General features: G+C 51.4%; 1 protein-coding gene across 1 annotated transcript in view; it reads right to left on the minus strand.

The window, feature by feature from the left end:
* The window catches only part of CATSPER3 (cation channel sperm associated 3), a 38,396-nt gene extending 15,690 nt beyond the window's left edge, over positions 1–22,706 (minus strand). Inside the window, 9 exon segments of the mRNA XM_009286072.1 lie at positions 2,472–2,601; positions 10,862–11,022; positions 12,066–12,188; positions 12,814–12,984; positions 13,358–13,468; positions 13,470–13,541; positions 16,958–17,197; positions 17,932–18,085; positions 22,597–22,706. Coding sequence (XP_009284347.1) covers positions 2,472–2,601; positions 10,862–11,022; positions 12,066–12,188; positions 12,814–12,984; positions 13,358–13,468; positions 13,470–13,541; positions 16,958–17,197; positions 17,932–18,085; positions 22,597–22,706 — 1,272 coding nt within the window.
* Positions 22,707–22,990: the final 284 nt, after the last annotated feature.

Below are 22,990 nucleotides of genomic sequence, written 5' to 3' on the forward strand. Positions count from 1 at the left end.
GCTGAGGCCCGCGGTGGCCCAGGGGCGGCGGGCGGCCATCCTGGCTGCGGTTTCACTGCCCGGGGCTCAGGTCTGCCGCCAGCCCTCCTGGCCCTGCTGGGCGGTTTCCCAGCGATGCTGGAGACTTAGACCACAATAGAAGGAAATCACTAAAGCTGAATTGCTCCAAGTAAGTCCTCAGCAGGGTTTGACTGGTAAATATTTAACAAGGAGAACTCCCTATCCTCTCCTGGTACGTATTAAACTAATACATTTATTTTCGGGGCTCAGGTCTGCCGCCAGCCCTCCTGGCCCTGCTGGGCGGTTTCCCAGCGATGCTGGAGACTTAGACCACAATAGAAGGAAATCACTAAAGCTGAATTGCTCCAAGTAAGTCCTCAGCAGGGTTTGACTGGTAAATATTTAACAAGGAGAACTCCCTATCCTCTCCTGGTACGTATTAAACTAATACATTTATTTTAACAAGGGAAACGGTTTCCCCAAGCTCCTGCTCAATTTGAGCTCTTGACTTCTACAAAAGCCTCAGTAAGATAGGCTTCCTGGGGCTTGGTAATTTGCTGGGACTAAACGAGAGATGGCTCCGAGCCATGAACTTGGAGTCTGGAGGTGACAGGACCTCCCCAAGGTTGGGGAGAGCTTGGTACTGGGGTTGCCATTCCCACCTGCCTCCAGACTGGTCCGATACCCACCTCAGGACATCCCTGCCACCACCAGGTTCTGACCACTTCAGCCATCCCGTGGAGCCAGGTTGACCATAACCCATCACGATTTCCATGTGCTGGCAGCGGTTCACATGCCAAGTCCTCCCCACAGAGGCTTTGCAAAGCACCGGCTCCATCAGCACCCATCCCACGCTCCCTTGGGCCCCCAGCCCTTCCTGCTGCCTCTCTCCTCGTGCTCAGATAGAGCTGGGTGTCACAGGCAAGGACATGATGCTGGGAGAGCAAGCAGCTCCCATGCCTTCTCCCCGGGCTGGTGATGTTGAGGTTTTATCCCCCCTCAGCTCTGCTCTTTGCTCCGTTGCATAGACCAGAGGGGGACTGGCAAACCCCCAAGAGCAAAAATGCTTTCACTACAGAAGAGCCTCCGAGATGCCCAAAGCCAGTTGTCCTCAGGAAACCCTGCTGAGCCATCTCCTGATGCTTTCTGACCTAAATAGGACACACTCACATATGTAGTCCCACACATGGGGGCTCAGCGCTCCCCAAGACCTTCCCGCATGAGCCGGGGCTCTGTCCCACAGCTGGGACTGGCCGTGTCCCCCTGTGCTCCGAGCAGGATGGTGGCTGCCAGGCGAACGCCGCCTCTGCAAGACGTGCCCCGAATGGCTCACGGGACACGTCGCCGGTGCCAGGGCTCACCCACTTCACTCACGGGCGCCCCACAAACTGCATGGCTGCTTTCCCTGCCATGGCATTGCCATCGCTGGGGGCCCCAGAGACAGTCCCATCCCCTGCAGGCAGCAGGGGCTCCTGGTGCTGCCTGCCGTCCCAGCTGGCAGAGGCTGGCGCTGCCTTTGTGGGTTGCAGGCAGGATCTGAGGCTGCTGGAGTCTCTCTCGCTCCCTTGCTAATGTTTTTCAGACTTGCCCTCAAGGAAATAAAAAGCTTTGAAAGCAACTCCTAGCTTTGCATCTTTGCTCTGAGCCATCCCATGACTCCAGCACTTCCACTCTGACTCATGGGCGAGAGGGCAGGTTCGAACAACTGTGGCCGCCTCTGCCAAGGCAATTATGACTCCTGGCGTCACGGCCCAAAAGCCCCTGGGAAACTTTCCCTGCCCAGCTTACCCTGGTTGCAGTGTGCACGAGCAGCTGGGGGGTGATGTGCGGCATTCCCAGGAGAGATGCAGGTGCTTGTAGGTGGAAATGGCAGATGCAAGACCTTGCTGTGTTGAGAAGATCTCTCTCCCTCCCTCCCTCCCTCCCTCCCACAAAACATCTTCTGTTCCACAGCCTGCAGAGCAGAGACTGCCTTGGCATCTCCCCCGGTGTCTCATGGTTAGCTAGTGCTGGGAGATCCTTTCAGATGATGCCATGAGCATGGAAACATCCAGCAAAATCCCACTTTGGCCTGAGCATCTGACGCTTTTTCTCCTGCTGCCATGATCTGACATCATGTTTACCCTTCATCACCACCAAAAACTAACCTGTGAAGTGTCTCTCCAAGTATCCCTTCTCCAAGTCTGCCTTCAGTTCTTCACAATATTTAATAAACTTCCCTCCTGGAAAGGGTTGAGACGAAACAAAGAACATTCGCAAATGTTTTCCTCACCCTCACAAGCAAGCAGAAAGCCTGTCCCCGTCCCCACCTGTCCCAGCCCGCAGCAGGCGGCCAGGTCTCTCCCACCGCCAACAATATCAGTAGGAAAATCCTTTCCACTCTGTTTTTCTGGGATTGTGATTCCAGCAAGTCTTACAGCAGCTTGGCAGTATAGTAAATAAGAAACAGATTTCCAAATGTTTTGTTTTACCATTTTCTTCTTTGCAGCATCTAAGCCCAGAGGCCGGGGACCTGACTCCCGAAGGTCTCCATCTGGATCGCCGATCTGCACCCGCAGGCAGTAACCCCGTGGTGAGGCAGGCACCAGGCATGGGCGCAGCCTGGCAGGAGAATACCTCAGAGGAGAGCATGCCATGTGGACCGGCAGCTAACCAGGACAGCCAAACTGCATGGGCAACTCTTCAGAAGTGCCCAATTTTGATGCAAAATGGAAACCTGGATAGAAAACAAGGCCCCTGGCACATACCCCATGCCGAGGATGATAAGCAATGAAACATCCTTTGCAATCGCTTGGATGTTTCTACAGCCAGCTTCTGTGCTGGTTTGAGATTTTGTGTTGCTTCCTATCGCGGTTGTTCCCAGTTGCATTTTTCCCATGTCCTGTCTCACGTCTGTGAGTATTAATGTCAGATTTGAAAACTCTGGGAGCGATCCCCTTCCCGCACCAGCATCAGTCCAGAATAACTTCATCAATTGGAATTAGCCCTGGTGCACGGGCATGCAAGAGAAGCATGAACTGAAGGATTCAGGTAATTATCCCTATCGTGACAGAAAGCCCATTTGCAAGCCTTTTCTTAATCTCTTTCTAACTGGACTCTCCACTCCTTGAACTCGGGAAGTTCCCACTGAGTTCAGACCCTCCCCTACAATATTCCTTGCTGCTGGGACAGGCAGTGGGGATGACTCTGGGTCTCATGACTTTTATGTGTCAGAGCATGATGCTACCTATGAGACTCGTACCAGATACAACATCCATCTGAAAATTACCTCTTATGCAAGACGAGGCTGGACTCCACACCGTTGTACATTTTTGGAACAAATGTTGAGCCTTTTTCAAGGAAAATCCCTCTGGGATGGTGTCATCTCGCAGAATAAAGGCTGTTCTCCCTGCCTGATTCACACAGGTGATGACTAAGCACACGAAGCATTCCTCAGCCCGTGTGTTACTCACAGATCTTTCGTCCAACGCCCTTCTCTCAACACAGGCAAAAACCGCACTGCAACCCAATGATTGCAGAGGGAAGCCCCTTCTCTATCTGTGTCTCACTGTCATATAACTACGTTGTTCAGGGTCTGCAGCCTTGGGGAAATATATGTCATGACACGTCAAGGGACGCCTCTAGAAAAGACCAGTCTCTGGTCTGTATGCAAAACTCTCCAAACTTCTTCATCGTCATGAATGAATTTTTCTCTTTTAAGTACAGCGTTTCACACATTGCAGATTTGGTTTTAGAATACGTCGGAGTCGGTTAATGAGGTCAGTTAACCTACAGGTGAAGGTTAGTCCTACACTCGTTTCAGCTAGAGCCAGAGTGGCTGTAACAACAGTGATCCAGCCTCTAACACCAACATGCCTTTAAGCGCCCCCATAAACTGTTGTGCAAGGCTGACTTGCAAAGTAGGCAGGTAAATTGCATGCTTATGCATTTTGTAATATTGGCACTCGGATGAGTACCACAGTGCAGGGTAATCCCCAGGGATCACGGGTAGTACTTTGAGTGGAGAGCTTCAAAGCAGAGTCTAGATGTTGCAGGATCCGATGCTGGCATGGGCTTAGTTCCCAACTGTCATTTTCCCTACTATTTTCTTTGCTACTACAGCCATTGCTTCAAACTCAGCTGGCAAAGCAGAGTGAAAGCGGACCAGAGGCAGTCAGTGCCACGGCTACAGGGGACGATCCCTCCTCCCTGTGCATGTGTGAGCTGGCCACGCTGGGAGGGAGGACCAGGAGCTTGTCACCCTCCAAACCAGGCTCCCAGGCACTCCCCGGGCTGTGTTACCCCCCGTGCAGGCGCTTGCCAACCTGCTAGAGCCCCACGGCAGCATCACAGCTCTGCATGTGGAAGTGCTGCAGCGTGGTGGGCACAGGCTGGAAAGCAAAAATGACACGGGCAGCTTCGGAGAGCAGGTCAGTGGGTGTCCAAAAACCAGCCACAGACGCATGCAGTGTATGATCATACACCAATATACATAGACAAGAAAGTTATTGTGGGCAGGGGTTTATACTAAATAGACAAAGTCCTATTGAGTTATAAGACAAAATCAACATCATCCTGCTGAGTAACTTAGGAAGTAATTAAGAGTAGTTTTATAGGTGCAAGATCCTGCTGTGCGATAGACCAGTAAAACCGTGTCCGAGTCTTCTGATGGAAGTGTGCAAGGATGCGTGTAACACGCGGGCCGGGCTCGTGCCGCAGGTGTGCCTGTGCCTGCTCATCCCCGCCTCCTCCGCTGGTCAGAAGGAGATCGGGGCACTTTACATGGGACCCAATTCCCCTCTCACATCCACCCGGTGCTCATTCGGGCATGACTCCACCTGCTTTGGAGGAGCACACTCTGATTCACACAATGTCCAAAGCAAAAATAAAGGGCCATGCTCCCAAAAAGCTGGACCAAATTTACGAAATTAAGCTAGATGGAGGCTTTGCAGGTCAGCTTTGAGACAGCAGTGAAGGAGCGGTGCTCCGGGCGTGGGTACGCCCCACTTCCCTATGGTCTGGCCACTCAACACCTCCAAGCTGGGCATCCAGAAATGAAGGAAACCAGCAAGAGCCAGGTGTTTCCCCAGATCCAGGCTTTGGGTTTTAATAGTTCAACATCAGCAGAATGGACAGGAGGCTGTTTCCAAGATGCCAAAATGAACCACAACGGTGGGACCCACCAAGCCATTAGGTCCTCCCTCCCCTGCTCTCCCGGCACAGTCCGCGGGGCCAGTGCTTGGCTAAACCAGCGCCAGGGGCTCAAGAGCCAGCTCATGTTCCCAGACCAAGGCAACATTTTTACCACGCCAGTTTAAACCATTAATAATGGTCTCTACAAACCCCCACAAGCTTCCAATGCTATGTAAACTGAAGTGAATTAAAATAATTTTTTTTCCATCGCTGTTTAAAATGTGCGATGCTTTTTCTAAACAGCCCCACGAGCAAAAGAGAGAGGGGGGAGTCTGAAACGGTTCCCTGGACTCCGGCCAGGTCCCAGCGAGTGCTTTATATTTCACTTCAAGATGGTCAGAGCAGAGGTTTAACACAAACAGCGTTAGGTTAGTTAAGTCCTGCTTTGACCAGCAACGGGTGTTGGAGACATAAACAGATTTCATTTGAACTGGGCTTAATGTAACTGGGTTTACAGAGTCACAGCTGATTTCGACATACATCAGAAGTGGTGTATATTTAGGGAGGCAGAGTGGTCCAACGGCGAGGGCGGCGATCCGTATAGGTGCCCCAGTGCCGGTGCTGACCCCCCGTGCACCCCTCGGCGATCCCCACCGCTCCTTTATCTGCAAAATGGAAAGAGCTGACCTACTTCACAGAGCAAACCTGGAATCAATTAATGTCTAGCCTGCATTTAGGAGAGGCAAAACACTATATAAACATTATGTATCATTTAGCTTCTGAGGAAAAGCCATTGCCTGGCAAAAGGGGCCTCTCCTTTTTATTTTATGAAGTCCGGTTTACACTGGTGCAGCCCTCCTGACTTCTTTGGCCTGGTCCTAATTTACACCAGCCCAAAGCACAAGAGAAACCAGCTCACAAAGTACATTAATTTCCCTCATTAACACGTGGGGGTCTCTTTGCTGAGAACCCCCCATTTCATATTTGGTTGCTCTCTGAGTCTCCCCAGGACAAAGCCGAGGGGCAGCATCACGCTGTGTGTCGGGCACCAAAAAAGCTGCTGGCACCTCCCAAAATCAAAGACACTGGCCAGAGGGCTGCTTCACACTGCCCAGCCTGGCCAAAGCAGTTGAGCAACATCCCGACGTATTCGGAGCATTTCTCAGAGTGTTTCAGCAGTTCTTGGTCCAAGTCAGCCCATTCAGAGGGACACAGAGGTATGGGGAAAATTAAGCAGCAGGAAAAAGCTTTATTGGGGCGTAAGGTGAAGCTGAAGGTGGGAAATGCACAGAATTGTCCAAAGACGGGTCCCCCATGGAAAGTCAAAGCAAAGGCTTTCATAGGAAAAAAAAAAAACCAAACCAAATCCCCCCCGACAGCAGAGCCCTGCCCCGCAGCGAGGAAGCAGAGGTGGGAAGCTGCCCCCAGACAACTTCTCCAGCACCCCCAGCTGCTGCCTGTCTCCCAGCAAGCCTCCCTCCTCCCTGCATGTTATTTTACATATTTTACAGGTTGCTCTGCCCACGTGCCGTAAGCCCCCGGGTGCCATTACCACAGCCTGTCCCCTCCTGGTCCCAGCAGTGAGGCTTTTTGCACCCAAAATGCCACCCGCAGCCCTCTGCAGCCCCTGGGCTCGTACCTCCAAAATGAATTCTGCACCAAAATTAAAGGCAGAGAGGCTTCTTCCAAAGCAGCAATGTTTCTGGTGATCACACAAGGCCACAATATTTTAAGGAATCTGAAAAACTTGAGAGCGCTTTGCCGTTTACCAGCTGGAAACTGGAAATCCGTCGGCAGGGTTAGAGGATTTTGCCACTCTCCACCTTTTTGGTTGCTGCCTGTGATTGCTGGTCTCTGCATTCATCCTGAATTACTCACCAATGTCACTGTTGCACTTTCCTGCCACTAGAATTTTATTTTCAGTTAAAAAATATCCCCAGACCATTTATGACCAATGTCCTTTCACCCTGGTTGCGGTCCTGTGGTCTCCGGCTCTTGCACACCGTTTTTTCAGCCTGTCTGAGCCCTTCCTATAAACACAGGGAGGCTTAGGATTGTTTTTCACACTACACAAAAGTTTTATCTTACCATTAAAATAATGAAAACCAGGATTACCGACAGCCCGCATCCCAAGCCGGGGTGCTGCTGGTGAGACCCAGCCCTGCGTTTTTGGGGACCCTCTGCACCCACCGCTGCGGGGAAGGGGATGCCAGCGGTCCTGGCTGACGGGCCAGGTGACCCTCATCACTCACCCAAACTCAAATACTGCAGGAATTGTCCCAGTTCCGTGACACCTACTGCAGTGTGGCCCAAATACAGCCTGTGACGCTGATACCTCAGTCATGTCCATCGTAGAGCGATTGGCTAATTCAAATAAGCAAAGGTCCTTTAACCTTGGCATTATTAGCTTTGAAGCCCACAGGAACCATTTCTAGGATCGGTATTTGCTTCCCCCGGTTTGGCTCTGTCCTTGAAATGGGCACAGGAACAAACCTGCACTTTGGATAATACCCCAAGCGATGCTTTCCATGTCACCCGGGGGTGACACATGGACACGCACGGGCACAGAGCTGGGTTACCCCTAGAAAAACAAAAAAAGGAGGAGAAAAAGTTTAAATAATGAATTAGCAAGAAAATCCACCTGGAAATTGTGCATGCAAAGATACGCAGGCAGTATTTCTGGAGGGGTGAACAGTGTGGGCACGGCTGGGGAAAGGTCAGATACCCCACGCCGCTCCGCTTGTCCGGCTCACTGGACCGTATCACATGTAGCTGTCAGAGAAAAGCAGGTTTTCATCTCGTCTCTCCACCAAAAGGGTCACATCACGTATTTTAGCACCACATGTGTTTCCATCATGTTGGGGAAGTTTTAGGAAGTATCCCTCATAAAACACGAAATTATTACAAACGAGAACATGAAAAACAAATTGAGCAGGAGCTCGTGTCATTGGTTTCTCCCTAGCCCTTTTACGAGGAGCTCCTGTTAGCAGCTCTCAGCCCCCTCACGCTGGCTGGCTCGGGCGAAGGCTTTGGGGCACAAACCCACTGCAAATGGCAGCCCCAGGGCTGGTATCAAAAATGCATTTTAAAGCACCACAGAGATGATTCTGTGGGTTTAATGAGAGGCAGGCAGGGCCGCGGCAGCGGTAGAGAGCTCTGCAAAATCAACCCACCCCTCTCCATAGGGACGTGTCAATAATTTTGTCTTAGATACTGTTCATGTCTGGCTCTCGTTTATTTTGCTGCTGGAAGCCATAGCATAGTAGTGAAAAGGATATTTTCTAGATGTTCCCCTGGTAATACTGAACTCCCATTGATTATGCAGAATCGCAAGGAATGGTCATATAAAAACCATCGAGAATGAGAAAAACTCAACACTTGACGTTATACCAGCACCGCCATCAAAGGCAAAACCTGCAGCAGCCTCATGTCCAAGTCATCAGAAGCTTGAGTCTGCCCGCTTGCCGCAAGAGCCAAGGAGCAGCCATGAGCCCCCAGCATCCCCGACACCAGGCACCCACCCCTCTCCCCACATCAGTAATGTAATCCAGCCCGGAGAGAGCCAAACCCCCAAACCCAGCACCCCCTGGGCACTTTCCTCCCTTTCATCATCCCCCAAGACTCATGTCTCGGTTCCTGCCATAGCGTGCTAAGGGGGGACCGTGTCGGGGGTAAAGCGGAGCCGTGCCATGCAGCCCCGCTCTGCTAATCCCCATTGCCCACACGACCGGGAGGGGGTCAGGGTGGCTCGTTCCTCGTCATCTCAGGCAGATCGACTGCTGCCGTCACGGTCATCGTGCCCGGGCTTTGGGGCTGTAGCTCTGTACCGGTACACGCCGTGCCGTGCGGAGGAACGGCTGCCGCTCCGCAGGTCTCCTCTTTCCTTCTCCAATTACCCAAAGCCGTGTGGGTGTGTTTGCATTAAAACTGCCAGATGAACCCAAGCGGGTTATTCCAAGATGCTAATCAGCATCAGAGCACAGAAATGAGCTGCTTCGTTCAGAGATATCACGATCCATTTCCTTAGCGTGGGTTGGTTTGCTCTGACTCAGAGCAGCCCCTTCGCTACGCCGAGGCTGCTTGATCTTAGAAAGAGAGAGCTGGCAGGGAGAGCACTGGAGGCCTTGGGCTCTAGTCCCAGCCTTGCCTCAAGGTTTCCAGGAAAAGGACCCGGGCTGTGATCCTTTCCCAGGGCACAGTTTCTCCAGCTCTGAACGGCGACGTGCCTCCCTCCATCAGCGGCTGCCTGCAGCATGGGGCCAGCACCGGCGGCTGCGCTTCCACCCGGTCAGCGAGTGGAAAGAAGCGCAGATATTTTCTGAATTACTTTTAATCATAAATGTTCCTGGCTTATTTTAATGAAGGTTTGAAGAGGAGGTTGTAGGCAGAGCTCTGACAGCCACCAAGGATCATGCTCCCCCTGAAGAACTTTTAACTTTTCATCTTCTCATGAGCTGGCAATGATTTTTCTTTCATGACTTCCACAATCTCTCTCAATATGCCAGTATGTTCGTAATAGTGGTGTTGCAACCTGCAGTGTGAGAAGAGCATGGTAGAAAGATCCCCAAATACCATACAAAATGGGAAGCACCATGTCTAAGGCATACGGAGAACTGCACCCTCTGCAAGCACCCCTCCATTCACCCGGCAGGGCCAGGAGCAATGGAAAAATCCCAAGTATTTTGCATGACGTTGAGCCCCCTGGGTCCGCAGATTTTCTTTAACATCCTTGTAAATATTTTTCTCCCAAAAGATCAGAGGAGAACAGCAGAAGTGCAACCCAGGACTGGCTCTGCATCATGTGCCATGTGCACAGCAAAACATTTTCAGAAGCACTAGTCCTGCTCAGTGCATTCGAAGTACGGGGGGAAAATAATCCAGAGACTCCTGACAGTAACTGCAGTCACCTGGGGAATGGGGCAAAAGGGAATTTTTGATATCTGGGGCATTTTTTCTGGACTCCGGGCCAGACTGTGGGTTTTTTAAACAATAGGTACCAAGCTGTGATCATAGGCTTGTATCACACTAAGGTTAACCTAAGAAATGTAAGACTCAGCAGTCTCCATTTGGGGGATTTGTGGGAGTTTTTTCTGGTTACATGGTTTAGACTCACTGCCTGGGGTTAGTTGTTCCCCAGACAAGATCCAGAGAAGTCCATTGCTGAGGCAAAGCACAGGTCAGCCTGGGCTACTGCTGTAAGAAGGCGGCAAGTCTTCCTCACCTCCCAAACGTGGGTGCAAACACGTCCTCCAACCCCACTGCCCCCATAAATCTGGGATGCGCTCTCGCCTCTCTCCCAGGCATGCTGAGGGGTGGAACATGGCAGCCAGACCAGGAGGATGGAGCCTCGCTAGGGGCTGTGCACCCAGGGGACACCCGGGGCTCTGCAAACCCCAGGACGTGCCGGGGCTGGGGCGCAATGAGGAACAGTGAGGAACGGTGAATTTTCCAGCAGGAAATTGAGCACATTTGTGATGGACACTGGTCCCACGCTGACACTGCATGGTGCTTGGAAATGGCATCAGCCCTCTTGACGGGAACGAAACCAGCCCCATTTCTAGCACGTGGCATATGTTGGTACCTTTCTAGACTCTCAGCACTGCTCATGCTGAGACCAGTAGCATTTTCCTTAGGGAGAGCAACCTCAAAATGTCCATTCGTTCCAAGAAAATAATTCAGTACATCAAAAGGCCATCTGTTTTTGTAACTTGGAGGCTCTCTTGTAGTCACCTTCTCCACCGTTACTAACCTGTTCAGTGTGTCATCCTGGAGGTCCAGGAACGGCAAATACAGATCAATAAACGGGATGGTGAAACAAAAACCTTCCATAATGATGATATCAGAGTGGTGCAAAGTCTTTTTGATGTCATCCAGCAGCTCACTGAAATCTTCACCTTGAGTGATTTTGTGCTATGAAAAAGAACAAGCCCAGGAAGAAAACCCTGTTAGGAAGAAGGAGGTGACACTTCGGACTGTCACCCTGCAGACCCCGACGTGGGCTTCGCACCGGCTGTGGGCTGGAAACGGGGCTATCTGTGACCCCCATCCCAATGCACTTTTGGAGCAGCCAGACGTGCCAGGCGGTGCAGGAGCTCCCAGGCGCTGATGGGATGGGGATGCCTGTCCCAAGGGAGGCAGCCCGGGGTCTCCCCAGTGCCCGCCCAGTCAGGCAGGTCCTGCAGCTCTGCAGGGACCCCCACCCCTGCCCTTGGGGTGGGACCCAAACCACTGACCCAAATCGGTCACTCAGTCTAGTAGTCGAACCAGTGATTTTCTGGCCCAAAGGCAAGAACACTCTCAACCGAGCCAGCCTGAACTGATTATTTTTAAATTACATTTGCTAAAAGCAAGAATGAGCAGAAGAGTTGATGGAAACAGGGAGTCACGTTGCTCTAATCATTTACATTTCAGTGACAGCTTTACTGCGTTTATTTCAAGTCAGCTTTGCAAAAGCCCTTTATCAAGCAGTGCACAGCTCTCCTACAGACGCTGCAGCACGTGTTTCAAGCCCGTAGTAGCATTTTGGATACGTCGCATCAACAGGCTGCGAGAGCGCCTGAAGGAGCGCGACCTCCCTCGAGTGCTCACAGAAACCGAGTCCAAGCCATTTCTGGACAGGGCTCTTGGCTCGACATGACCCTAAAGGATTTCTTTTTAAACTTCTCTTTGAAGTTAAACAAACTCAGACAAAACACATCAAAACCGATTAAGAGTTTTTCTCCACCTTTATAATACTTTAACCACTATGTGCCATCATAATACTTTTAGCTGCACATGTGATGAGCCTACCAAAAAGGCATATAGGATCTACAGCTTGGATTATTATAAAAATGGGCAAGGAAAGAAAGGGAAATTTTTCCTCCACTGAAAGCAGTTCATCCACGTCTTGCCCTGTTAAACAACATCCAACATTTGCAGACAGTGCTGTCCGCCCACAGCTGACCACAGCCCACCTGCCTGAGCGTGACTTCGTTGCTCACGTTCTTCCCCTGCTTTTTCAGGATCTTCTGTTTCTTGGCCCAAACAGCAGCCGCCTTCGCTGCTTTGCAGTCCTGTTCGTACTTCTGAGTCAAGTCCTGCCAATGCCAAACTGCAGGGATGCGAGTGAGTCCCCGAGCACCCCTCGCAGCTGGTGGGTCAAGAGATCGGTCAGGAAGACTTGGGCTTCAAAAAACCCCTGGTCCAGCCCCGGTCCTGTGCAGCAGCAAGAGGTGTTAAGCGGGACAACCTCAGGGCTGGCAGCCGATAGCTGCTGGGGAGCAGATGCCTCTAGCATAGGATTTGCCATATTCCCCCAGCACACCCAGCTGACCCTGGCCCTGGCTCCACATCGGAATTTGTTGCAGAAGGACCAGAGGCAGCTACAAGACCACGAGAGCAGCCCTGGGTTAAACAGAGGCAGAAACAGGTCGTGGCTGAGAGGACCTCGGTGCAGAGTGTGCACGCAGGGGACCTGGGGGCTGGCTGTGCTGGAGGAACAGGAGCTTTCGGCAGCTATGGAAAAATAGTCAAAGCAGGAGCGCAGAGATGACCCAAAAAGGGGACTGTGGGGAAAGATACACTTATTCTGCTCAGGGACTGGGGAATTCTGTATCCAGAATGTTTCTAGCTGCACCAGAAGCCAACTTCTGCAAGCAGCCAAGCACCAGCTTTCCAACCGGAGCCTGTTAGCTGGTAGGACGCACACTCACACACGCTCACACGCGCATGCACACTCAATGCACAGAGCTCGCGTGACCTGGTAATCACAAGTGCAATCAACGTGTTGAAGAAGATGAAGTTGCCCAGCAAGATGAACACGACTATGAACACGTGGCTGCTTGTAAACCCATAAAGATCCATCTCGCGCTGTAAGTCTGTCCAACCATCAACCTGCAAATGTATTTAAGCAGACCAGAGAGTGAGTTCCAAACCACAGCATAACTCACAAGCCATATGAAATCTTCCTCTTCTTTTTCTTTCTTTTTTAAAACTGAGCACAGTTGCTCTGTTCCTCAGAGGTCCGGCTTTAAATCAGCTAGTACAGATCTCTCTGCTGTCAGCTTCAGAGGTTTCCCCCTCTGAATTTGCAATACTGGGTAGGGAAGCTTGTCTATCAAGGCAAATTTTCCCAGGGATCTGGAATATGAGTTCACTGCTGAGCAGTTCATGCTCTCCCTAATGAAGTCACAGGTTAATCAAAGGGCTTCTTCAGCAGCAGTTTGTCATTTGGCTGAGACAGACTGGAAAATGCTGCTGTACTTACGGTTACTAAACTGAAGAGCGTGAAGAGGGCGGCCTTCAAGCTGCCCCAGTTTTCAATGTCTCCGGTTTTGGGATCTCGGTACCATCCATGTCCCTAAATGGCAAACACAAAACATCAGCAGGAACAGCAGGATGAGGGCATACATCACTGTCTGCACCGCCTGGCCAAGGGTCTCTGTGAAAACCTGCAAAAGGAAAAACAAATGCGCGCTCCGTAGGTGAGGGAGATGCTTGGCGGGGATGAAGGCTGGGAAAAGCAGGGCTGGGGATGCGGGAGGTGACAGCCTCCCTCGACCACCTCTGAACCAGCTCCCTTGCGTGCATCCACAGGACTGTACTGGGAATTAAGGAGAGGGAAGGGGCAATGACCATGGGAGCATGACAAAATCTAGAGTCTGTGGCCGTGCATCAGCCTCTTGGACTGGGAAATGGCCCCTGTAGGGCTCAGTGGTGAGTAAGTGCTGCACAGTGGCAAGACCAAGGGCTGCTTGGTCCCAGAAGCATCACATCGGGGCTTCTCACTGCCTTTTGAAATACGGACAGGTTACTAACGGAGTAACGGATTCCTGTTGATAAAGGATACGGCTGTCCCAAGCTTCTGCATTAATAAATTAGCAGAATAAAAATGAGCAGTGCTATTAACCCTCGTGCCTTGGGGTCTGAGCACAAACTGGAGGTAGATCGGTATCTCTGCTGCCCTCACTGTCCTGCTGCTCCTCCCCTGCCGTGCAGGATGGGCCAGGATGGGAGACAGGAGTCCGCAGTCATCTCTCATCCCCCTGTGCCTGCTCAGCTTGGGAAAGCCCCGTGCAAAGCCTGGGGTCACCGGGAAGGGACATGATACTGCTTCTGAGACCATCTCACGTCTTATAAAGACCCACATATGACACCAACATATATGAAAGACACTCCTGGGAGTTGATGGGAGTGCTGGTTTGGTGAACCAAGCTTATTGTTGGTAAGGACTTTTAGGCAAATGCAAACTTTCCCGTTAACTCCAAATCACAGACAACTACATGCAGTCTCTTGCATCCATGTTACGTTACCCTGCAGAGCAGCGGCAGCACGGGCTGGCTGCTCCCCCGGTAACACTGTGCCTGCTAGTTCCAGGTGGGGGGTCTTACACAGCTGACCCATTCAAAGACTGTCCATCCATCACCTCTGACTGTCAACAGCATCTCAGGTTAAAGCTCTGAATCGCATCCGGCTGAGCTGCTCGGATGATACCGCCTGGAGGGGATGTTTGTGCAGAGCTAGAACAAGGGGCTCTTCCCAGTCTCCCCCGGCTGCCAACATCCCGAGCTTGTTCAGATGGGTTAAGGACTCCTGCAGCAGTTCCCTACTTTTGCAAGTCTTGCCTGCTCCAGATAATGGTCCCACCACACTACGCATGGGGCAGCAGGGGAGGGCAGCATCCAACGCAGAGACAACACCGGCAACTGCGTTGTCTGCAGAACCACCTCAGAAAGCCCAAACTAGACCAGACCTAAACCCACCGAGTTTGGCACAAATTCCTGGAGGAACCGGCGGAGGGTTTTCCTGCCTCCCTGCACATGTAGGTCTCTCCGGCAGGCGCAGCCCAGGACTAGCAGGGGAACAAAAGCCATTCAACCCCAAAAATCAGGTGACATTTTTGCCAAATTATGTCATGGCATTGGGCAGGTTTGGGCTGTGGCACGTGGTCATAACAAAAACCAGCCACCCAGAGCTGGGGGCGGCAGGAGGGCCATAAAACGCTCCCAGCGACTGCAGGCTGGCGAGTGCCTCCCGTGCAGGACCATCACCTCATTTTCGATTGCCAAGGCTTCCCCGGCTGCTTCAGGAACCGCTGTGGAGTCCTGTGAGCTTTTATTAAGAAGGAGCTTTGTGGTTCACAGTCTGCACAGGTAGTAAACTACATCGGAATTAATCCCAAATATATTTTTAAAAAAGCAGAAAAGTCGATTTTTTTTCTTTTTTTTTGTTTTGTTTTTGTTTTACAGAACAACCTGGCATTTTTAAAGTTTATTTTGAAATTGAAATAAGGATGAATGGGGCCTACACTAAAACAGGGATTGCAGCTAACAGAACGTCTCTGTATGGAATACAACAAGGAAATTATTTCCTCAAGGTGGAAATTTATTGCTCCAAGGTGGAAGGCAGAGTGTTTTAAAGAGGTTTTTAATTAATAAAGGGAAACGTGCCAAGAATGTGTTCCATGTTTGAGCTCTCTGCATTAAATACTGCTAACCTGTTGAGGGCTAATTTAGGCTTCAATTAATAAATTACAGTACACACAGAGGCATGAACAGCCTCCTGCACCTTCAGCAAAATGCATTTAGACAGCCCTATCACATTTTAAAACAAATTTTAAGCAAGTAGGTGTTGTCTCTTGGGATGCCAAGAGGCTCAGGGCACTTGTCCCTTCAGGTCAGACGCAAAGGCAAGTACCAAATGCACCTGGAGCTGGAAAGCAGCGGCACGGCAGGGCTTTGCAGGGTATTTATAGCATCCCTGGAACAGGAAGGGACTGTGAGAGCTTAAAGAATTTTCCTCTTCGGTATTTTTTTCCCCCAGTAATGCCATTCTAGGCATTCTCACCCAAAGCCAGGACGCAATTTCCCAGTGGCCCCAGTCCCTTAGGTGTTAAGTCCCACCGACTTCCATCAAAACCTGGTGTTGCATGGCCCAGATTTTCAAAGGCATTTAGGCTCTTAAACTTGCAGATTTGTGCCGAGTGGGATTTTTTCCAAAGCACCTCAACATTTTAAGCGTCTCAGGGGGGAATGGTGCCAAACCTTATCCTACAGGTTTTCTTCCTCGTGGTCCCCAGACGAGGCATCTCCTGGCAGTGAGTTCCACAAGTGCATAGCGTGAGGCTCAAACCAACAAACACACACTTACCCCGATTTAAATGTCTCCCCATTTCACCATGCAGCAATTTGGTCTCTTATAATCAGCCAGACCAAACTGGAGCATCTGATCGCCCATGCCTAAACCATTCATTATTTCATGCGCTTCTACGTGTCCTCGCTTCTCCCAGTGACACAGAATAATTAACTTATAAAAGTCTGGTGATAAGTGAAGTTTACGATCCAAACTAGAGGAATGAAGGCTCAGAAGTGAACGTTATAAGAGCCCTGTGCCCATAAACATCCCACTTCTGGTGGGCTACCCAGCCAATTAATTACACACAGAAATGCTGGCTGAGCATTCATTGCCCACATAAGCTCCTTGCTGAAAAACAAACCTCCAGAGTCATCAGGAGAAAACTAAGTAGGAGATGGTGTGCTGGAGAGAAAAATACACACAGACCGAGAATAGGACGTGACCTATGTTTTATAGGGGGATTTTTTGGGTCTACTCTGCTGTAGTAAAAAAGAAAATCTCTCCTCTCCTTGGGGGAAGGAGAAACAGGGGAAAAAAACCAATGGCCAAGCCATGGGCTTCTTAAAAAAAATCAGGAATTATTAGTTTTCGCCTTTGCTCATGAGCTACCGCAAGCATCGGCCCCTCTCAGGCCGGGTGGCCCCCAGCACCTGGGTACAGCAAAGCCTCCCCGGGCTCCTGGGCTTGGGATCCCCCCTCTCTGCTGTGACTTAACTAGTGAGCAGCGCTTTACCCTCATCCCGCGGCTGTACTTGATGAGCTTGGGTATGCGGAGGGTCTGGAGACCTTTGGTCGTCCCCTCCAGGTGGGTGCGCGTGGCGGTGTCCACGGGCAAGACATGCGGGAGGAAGGCAATGAGGAGGATGGCGGCGTCCAAGATGTCGTAGCTGCTCTTCCAGTAGGCAGTGGGATCCGCGTACAGCTTCAGCAAAAGCTCGGTGGTGTAAACAGTGATGAAGAAAGCATCTGTGACCTGGAGAGAGGAGGAGGTGAGCCCGGGCAGCTGCCTGTGGCTGCCAGACCCCGCGCACCAAGCCAGCACTTTCATATTAAATGTCCCCAACAGCGTCCCTCTGCCCATGGGGACCATTCCAAACGCGAGCCGAGCTCACCCCGCCGCAGTCGTCATCACGGGTCACTGCCCAGCATGGGAGGGTCCTGGCTGCATCCCAATGCACCATGCACCCCATCGGCCCCTCGGAGCCAGGCACGCTCCGCTCGCTTCCCCGCACGGAGCCTGGTCCTGCAGCCAGAGCTCTTGGAAACCTCCGACGCTCATGACTGGGTTTCTTGACATTAGCCAGGCCTGGCTATATATTACTGGGATATATAATTAAGGCTCAGAGGTTTGCGTACAGTAGCTGGCTTGTGTAAGACAAGGAAATCAAGGAGTGTGACCAAGAGGGATTTTTCAATGTGAAAATTGAGTATTAAAAGGGTGCTTAAAACTAGCTGTGCTAAAACCATGAAGGGGAAAAGGGCTGCCATGGAAAGGACGGAACAATTGCATTTTAAGAACCATAATTATCGAATAAGTGAAGCGATCTGAAGCTGAAATACAGCCAGGCCCTGGGCTGGTGCAGGCAATGGCATGGGGGAGGACGGTGGACTGGCAGCCACCCCGAGTGGCTGCAGGGGCCGGACCCCCATGCCCTCCATCCCTCTCCTCCTGGCCATGGCACGTGGGAGAGTGCCCCCAAGCCTCACCTCAAAAAAGGTACCCCAGCGTAACCGGCAGCGGTAGTTGGTCTCCACAGCCAGGGAGATGGCGGCGATGGAGGTGATGCAGATCATGAGCGTCATGAACTTGTTGCTGCCCAGCAGCCTGCACAGGGAGGCACAAAACTTGGTGTCCTCTCTCCTGTAAGAAACAATGGCAGAGCTGGAGGGAGCTCTTGCAGTTCGATGTCTTTTTTTGTTGGTTTTCCCATGACCCAGCCCAGCAGCTGGACCCGGCTGGAGATCCTGCTCCTGTCTGAGTCCTCCCTTCACCCAGGCTGAACTGGACCCGAACCAGCAGGTCCCGCAGCATACACATCACCTGGGGGGTAGCTCCGCACCAAAAGGGCTTTGCTCCGTGTGTACCTGAGCCAGCAGAAGGGAGCACGGCTTGCAACGGCCTCCAACAGACACTGGAAGGATCTAGTAAGAAAATTGGAGGTGACTCGTCTATTCTGGGAAGGGTGTGGATGCTCCACGTGCCGCTTCCCTGATCGCTCCATGAAATAGCCGGGTGCTCCTTAGCTTCCCCAAGCGACCCTCGGCATGGGCGGGAGGGTGGAACTTGCTGTTTGACATCCCCACTTTCTAAGGTCACTTCCAGTTAAAGAAACCACACAGGCAAGTGCCCAGACCAAGTCCCGGATAAACAAAATCTCTGCTTTAGCAGTATAACAAGCAGACGCTGATTATTCTTAATTTACTGGGTTTGCGTTGCTGAGCAGTTTAGGCATACACCCATTCCTACCTGGGGGAGGAGGTAAGCCGGGATGATGCTGCATGGGCGCTGGGCCCCATCCCTCCCAGCATCCGAGGGGAACGGCCCGTCTCCGTGCCGAGGCGGGAGGAGCAGGCGGTGAAACGCTGCCGGCCCTGCAGAGGAGCATCGCACCATCGTGTCACCCTGGTACTAGCGTCTAACAGCAAAAAAATGATGAGCGCTCCTACAATGAAGTGTGCATTTGAGCTTCAGGGGGGGTAATCCTTCTTCATGCACCCACCAATGGTCTGGAAACGGTGCAGGAGCCCAAGCACGGACCTCTGCTCTTTCTGGGGACCCTTCCCGGGGCTCCAGCATCCCCGCAGCCCACGTGGGCTGGCCTGGCTCTAACCAGAGGACCGTTGGCAGCCGTGCCTGGACTCTTTCCAAAGTTTGTTTGCAAACGAGTTGTCAGTTCCTCACCAAAGGGTCCAACTCTGCAACAGATCTTCAGCGCGAGCAGTGCTTATGTAAACACGGCCTTTGATGTCAGCGGGATAACTCACATCCATGTTTGCTTTTTGCCTTGGTTCTTTAAGAGAAAGAGTATTAGCAATTGCCAATTTATTTCAATTAGTCAGCATCCCTGTGCTTGCTAGTCTGGACGCTCTGCAAGCACTTGTTCCAGGACACACACATGTTTGGCTAATCCCGAGGTGCAGCTTTTGGGTAAGCCACAAATATTTGTTTCTTGGAGCAAACAACTGTAAAAAACTGAAACTAGCTCATGCAGAAGAACTCATTAGCTTCAGTTAATTGGCAATCCCTTCATTAACCTGAGGCTGAAAAGGCCAGAGGAGATGCACACATCTATCAGAAGCTGCAGAAAGCTCGAAGCTTTCAGAACTGTGTTTTGCATGATTGAAAAGCACCGGCGGATGAGGAAAAGGCAGAGCGGGGCTGAGGACCTGGCAGGCTGCAAGGCTGAGCATGAAGGCAGTGCTGGAGCAGGGATCTGGGCAAACCCAGAAACTGTGCTCGTCACCGAAAACCGGGGATGCTGCAAACATCCCTGACCCAGGGCCAAGACATCTGGGGGACATAAACCAACAGAAAACTCCAGTCCAACGGGATCTGCTTTGTGGTTTCGCTCTGCTGAACCCCCAGGGCTCCAGGTGGGGCCAATCCAGCCACTGCCACAGCAGCCCGGACACGTCCCAGGGGATGTTGTGATCCCTCCAGCCCCATCCTGGAGCCAGGGATGTGTCACAGACAACGGGGAAGCATCTGAAAAGTAACCACATCAGTCTGTCCTTCCAGCCTCAAGAAGCGGCTGGGTGAGGACACATCCTCATTAGCCTTCTGGGGTCTGCTCTTCTTCAGCCACTCCACCACCACGCCTCAGCCACCAGTCTGGGCAGCTGGGAGGAGGAGGAAGGGCAGGAGGAATCCCGGCGCGGTCGGATGGAGCCATAACTCCCAGACCAAGACAGAGACATTTGTTTTCTAACACGTTCCTGCAGAGCTGCCTGTGAGACCCCATCCCCAGAACCCCAGAGCACATCCGATGCCGATGCCACCCCTTTCAATATGATTTTTGCAGTTTATTGGACCTGAGCTCCCATTTTGGGGAAAGGAAAGGATTATTCACTGGCCCTGTTTCAGAGACGGTCCTGTGAAGGTGTGATCTCCAGCCTCGCAGGACTGGAGCCACGATCCCAACCACGTAGCATGCTGCAGGCATCTTTCCTACTCTGCTCTCTCCGCCTCAAGTTTTTGCTTTTTAATTTCCTGTGGCCACGGAGCACCATCGGAGGGTCTCCCAGGGACGGCGTTTCCCACATGCCGTGGACTGGGCTAGTCGATGGGACACACCGAGCTAAATCAGTCTCGACACAGGGAAGTTACCTGCAAGGAGAAGGCCGTTCCGTGATGGATTATCCAAATACTTCAAGCCACAATCAGCATTAAAGCAAAAAAACCCCAAACACTCCAGGGGAATATTTAAGCTGGTGGCTGCTAGCCATGAGCCGAACCTCACAGCGAACAGGGAAAAGTGATTAGTTTGCCAGAGCAGCACCATCCCGCACTGGGGTATGACCTCGCAGGTGCACGGGGAGCAGGCACCAAACCGACCCCGAGGAGAAGCCGGCACAGCCGAGGAAGCTGTATTTTGGGCAGCTGCTTGATCCATAACATCACGGAGCAGCACAGCTCCAGCGATGCCATCACCTGGAGAAGACCCAAACCCTGCTCTCTGGCTACTTTTGTTCAGAGCGGAGCTGACAACGCTCTTCACAAGAGAAGGCGCCTTAGGCTGAGGTTCCTGGCCCAAATCCAGCGCCTGTCATTAAATCCTTGCTGTATAAATTTCCTGTGAAGTTCCAGCTCGCTCAGGGAGACTGTGCATCCCCTCCCCACGGCCCTCAGCATCCTGCACTCACCGCACCAGCAGCACGCGTGCAGGTGGAGAAGAGCTGGGGAGATACAGGAGCACAGAGTGGGTGCGAGCTGGCTGCTGTGGATTTAGGGAGCTGTATGAAGGGGGGTCAGGGCTCCTCAGCATCACGGGGCTCCCCTGCCCGGCTCTGCAGAAAGCATCGAGTTGGGGATGCTGCTGAGACAGGGCAGGAGGTGGAGTTCAATGTTCATCGCAGATTCGGGATGCGTTTCAGAAACGCTGGGAATCCTGTCCAAAAAAAAACCCAAGCCAGAATAAAAGGTGCTTTTATAATGAAAGAAACCCCTGGTGCCTGCAGGGTGAAGCAAAGCCCGGGAGAGTGCCACTGCTTCCCGAGGCGAGCAGTGCGGGTACCGACCCACGCAGGGAGCGCCCAGCAGCAGCCGAACAAAACCAAGCGGGGCCGGAGGCAAAGGCACCGCCTGGGAGCCCCAAGGGAACCCGTGGCGTGAGCGGCACGATGGCAGACCTCTTCATGGCATCAGCAGAGCCAGGACTTCACTTGTGAGACTGTCTCTGAAGTCAGCACTCGCTGGAAAAGAAAGCGGAAGCCGTTTATTCACTATTTTTATTTTATTATTATTAGTGTTGCACAGCAACGCTCCCAAAAGGCACTCGCAGGTCTGTGGGATGCCCCAGAAGTTAACAAGAGACTGGCTGAACAAGCGCTGCCCTAGAAACTACGAGCGTTTCAAAGCCGCCCTCCTCTTTTTTTCGCCTCTTCACCGCTCAGGGATCCTCAAACCACCACGGCTGCGCCGCTCTATGCCACAGCTGGACAGCGCAGCTCTCCGAGCTAAATTGGTTGGTGGGGATTTTCTTCCTCAGAGTATGTAAATAAACACCAATATTCTAAACCAAAGATCTCCCAGTAACTAAATATTATTTATCTTAAATTTATCTTAAACCTAAACAGCTTTGTCACACATGTACAATAATAAAGAAACAAAGTACCAAGGAGGAATTTGATTTTATTGGTTTTACTGCAAGTGCAGGCATTACGTATCAATTTCTAGTAACAGAGTTTTCACAGTTCATGGGAGATACTGTCAAAACTTTGGGTGAGGCTCGTTTCACTTCCCCACCAGTAACAGGAGACAGCACAGCCTGCTTGGTTGGTTTAGTTTCATTCACTCCTCACAGCAGTGACCATTTTCAAACCATGCCAGGGAAATCCGTCGCTTCCCTGGGGAAAGGCACTTGTAAGCAAAGAACATTTGAGCACGTCGTCTGAATTTGGGTCTTTTTAGGTATTAACTTGATTTCCCAAGTAGGGTTACTGACAATAAACCCCAACATCTTACATCTTGCTTCCTCCAACCAATTAGCACATGACCGCGCACTTGCGAAGGATTAACAAAAAAATACCTTTCTTATTTTATCGACATGAATACTTGCATGGCAGCTAGCGGCATTTTGCATCCCAAATATCTGAGAGACCACACACCTTGCACATACACCCGATATAGATTTGGGCACTCATGTATCTCACTTCTTGGTAGCTGGTAGCTGCGCCGCCGGAGTCATTCGAGCAATGCACTCAGGCATTTCGGAGGTGTCAATCTCCTGGGAGCTCCGCACCCAGAGCTGCTTGCAGGGCATGACGGAGCACGTTGGGGACACTCGGCAGCGGGATTGCAGAGCGAGAGGCCCTTCTGCAAGCCTTAAGGAGGTTGAAATCTCCCTGCTGGCAGTGGAAATCTGTCTTGGTGAGGATCATAGGATAAAAACAAAGACTTTGAAACCACGGAAGAAATTATTTTAAAGCTCGTCAGTGGGATCTGCAGCTCTTGGAACAACGTTCGCAATGAGTAATTGTAAAAAAAAAAAAAAAAAAAAAAAAAAAAAAAAAAAAAAAAAAAAAAAAAAAAAAAAAAAAAAAAAAA

Source organism: Aptenodytes forsteri, unplaced genomic scaffold (genome assembly GCF_000699145.1).
Source record: "Aptenodytes forsteri isolate BGI_AS27 unplaced genomic scaffold, ASM69914v1 Scaffold54, whole genome shotgun sequence".
Classification (NCBI taxonomy): Eukaryota; Metazoa; Chordata; class Aves; order Sphenisciformes; family Spheniscidae; genus Aptenodytes; species Aptenodytes forsteri.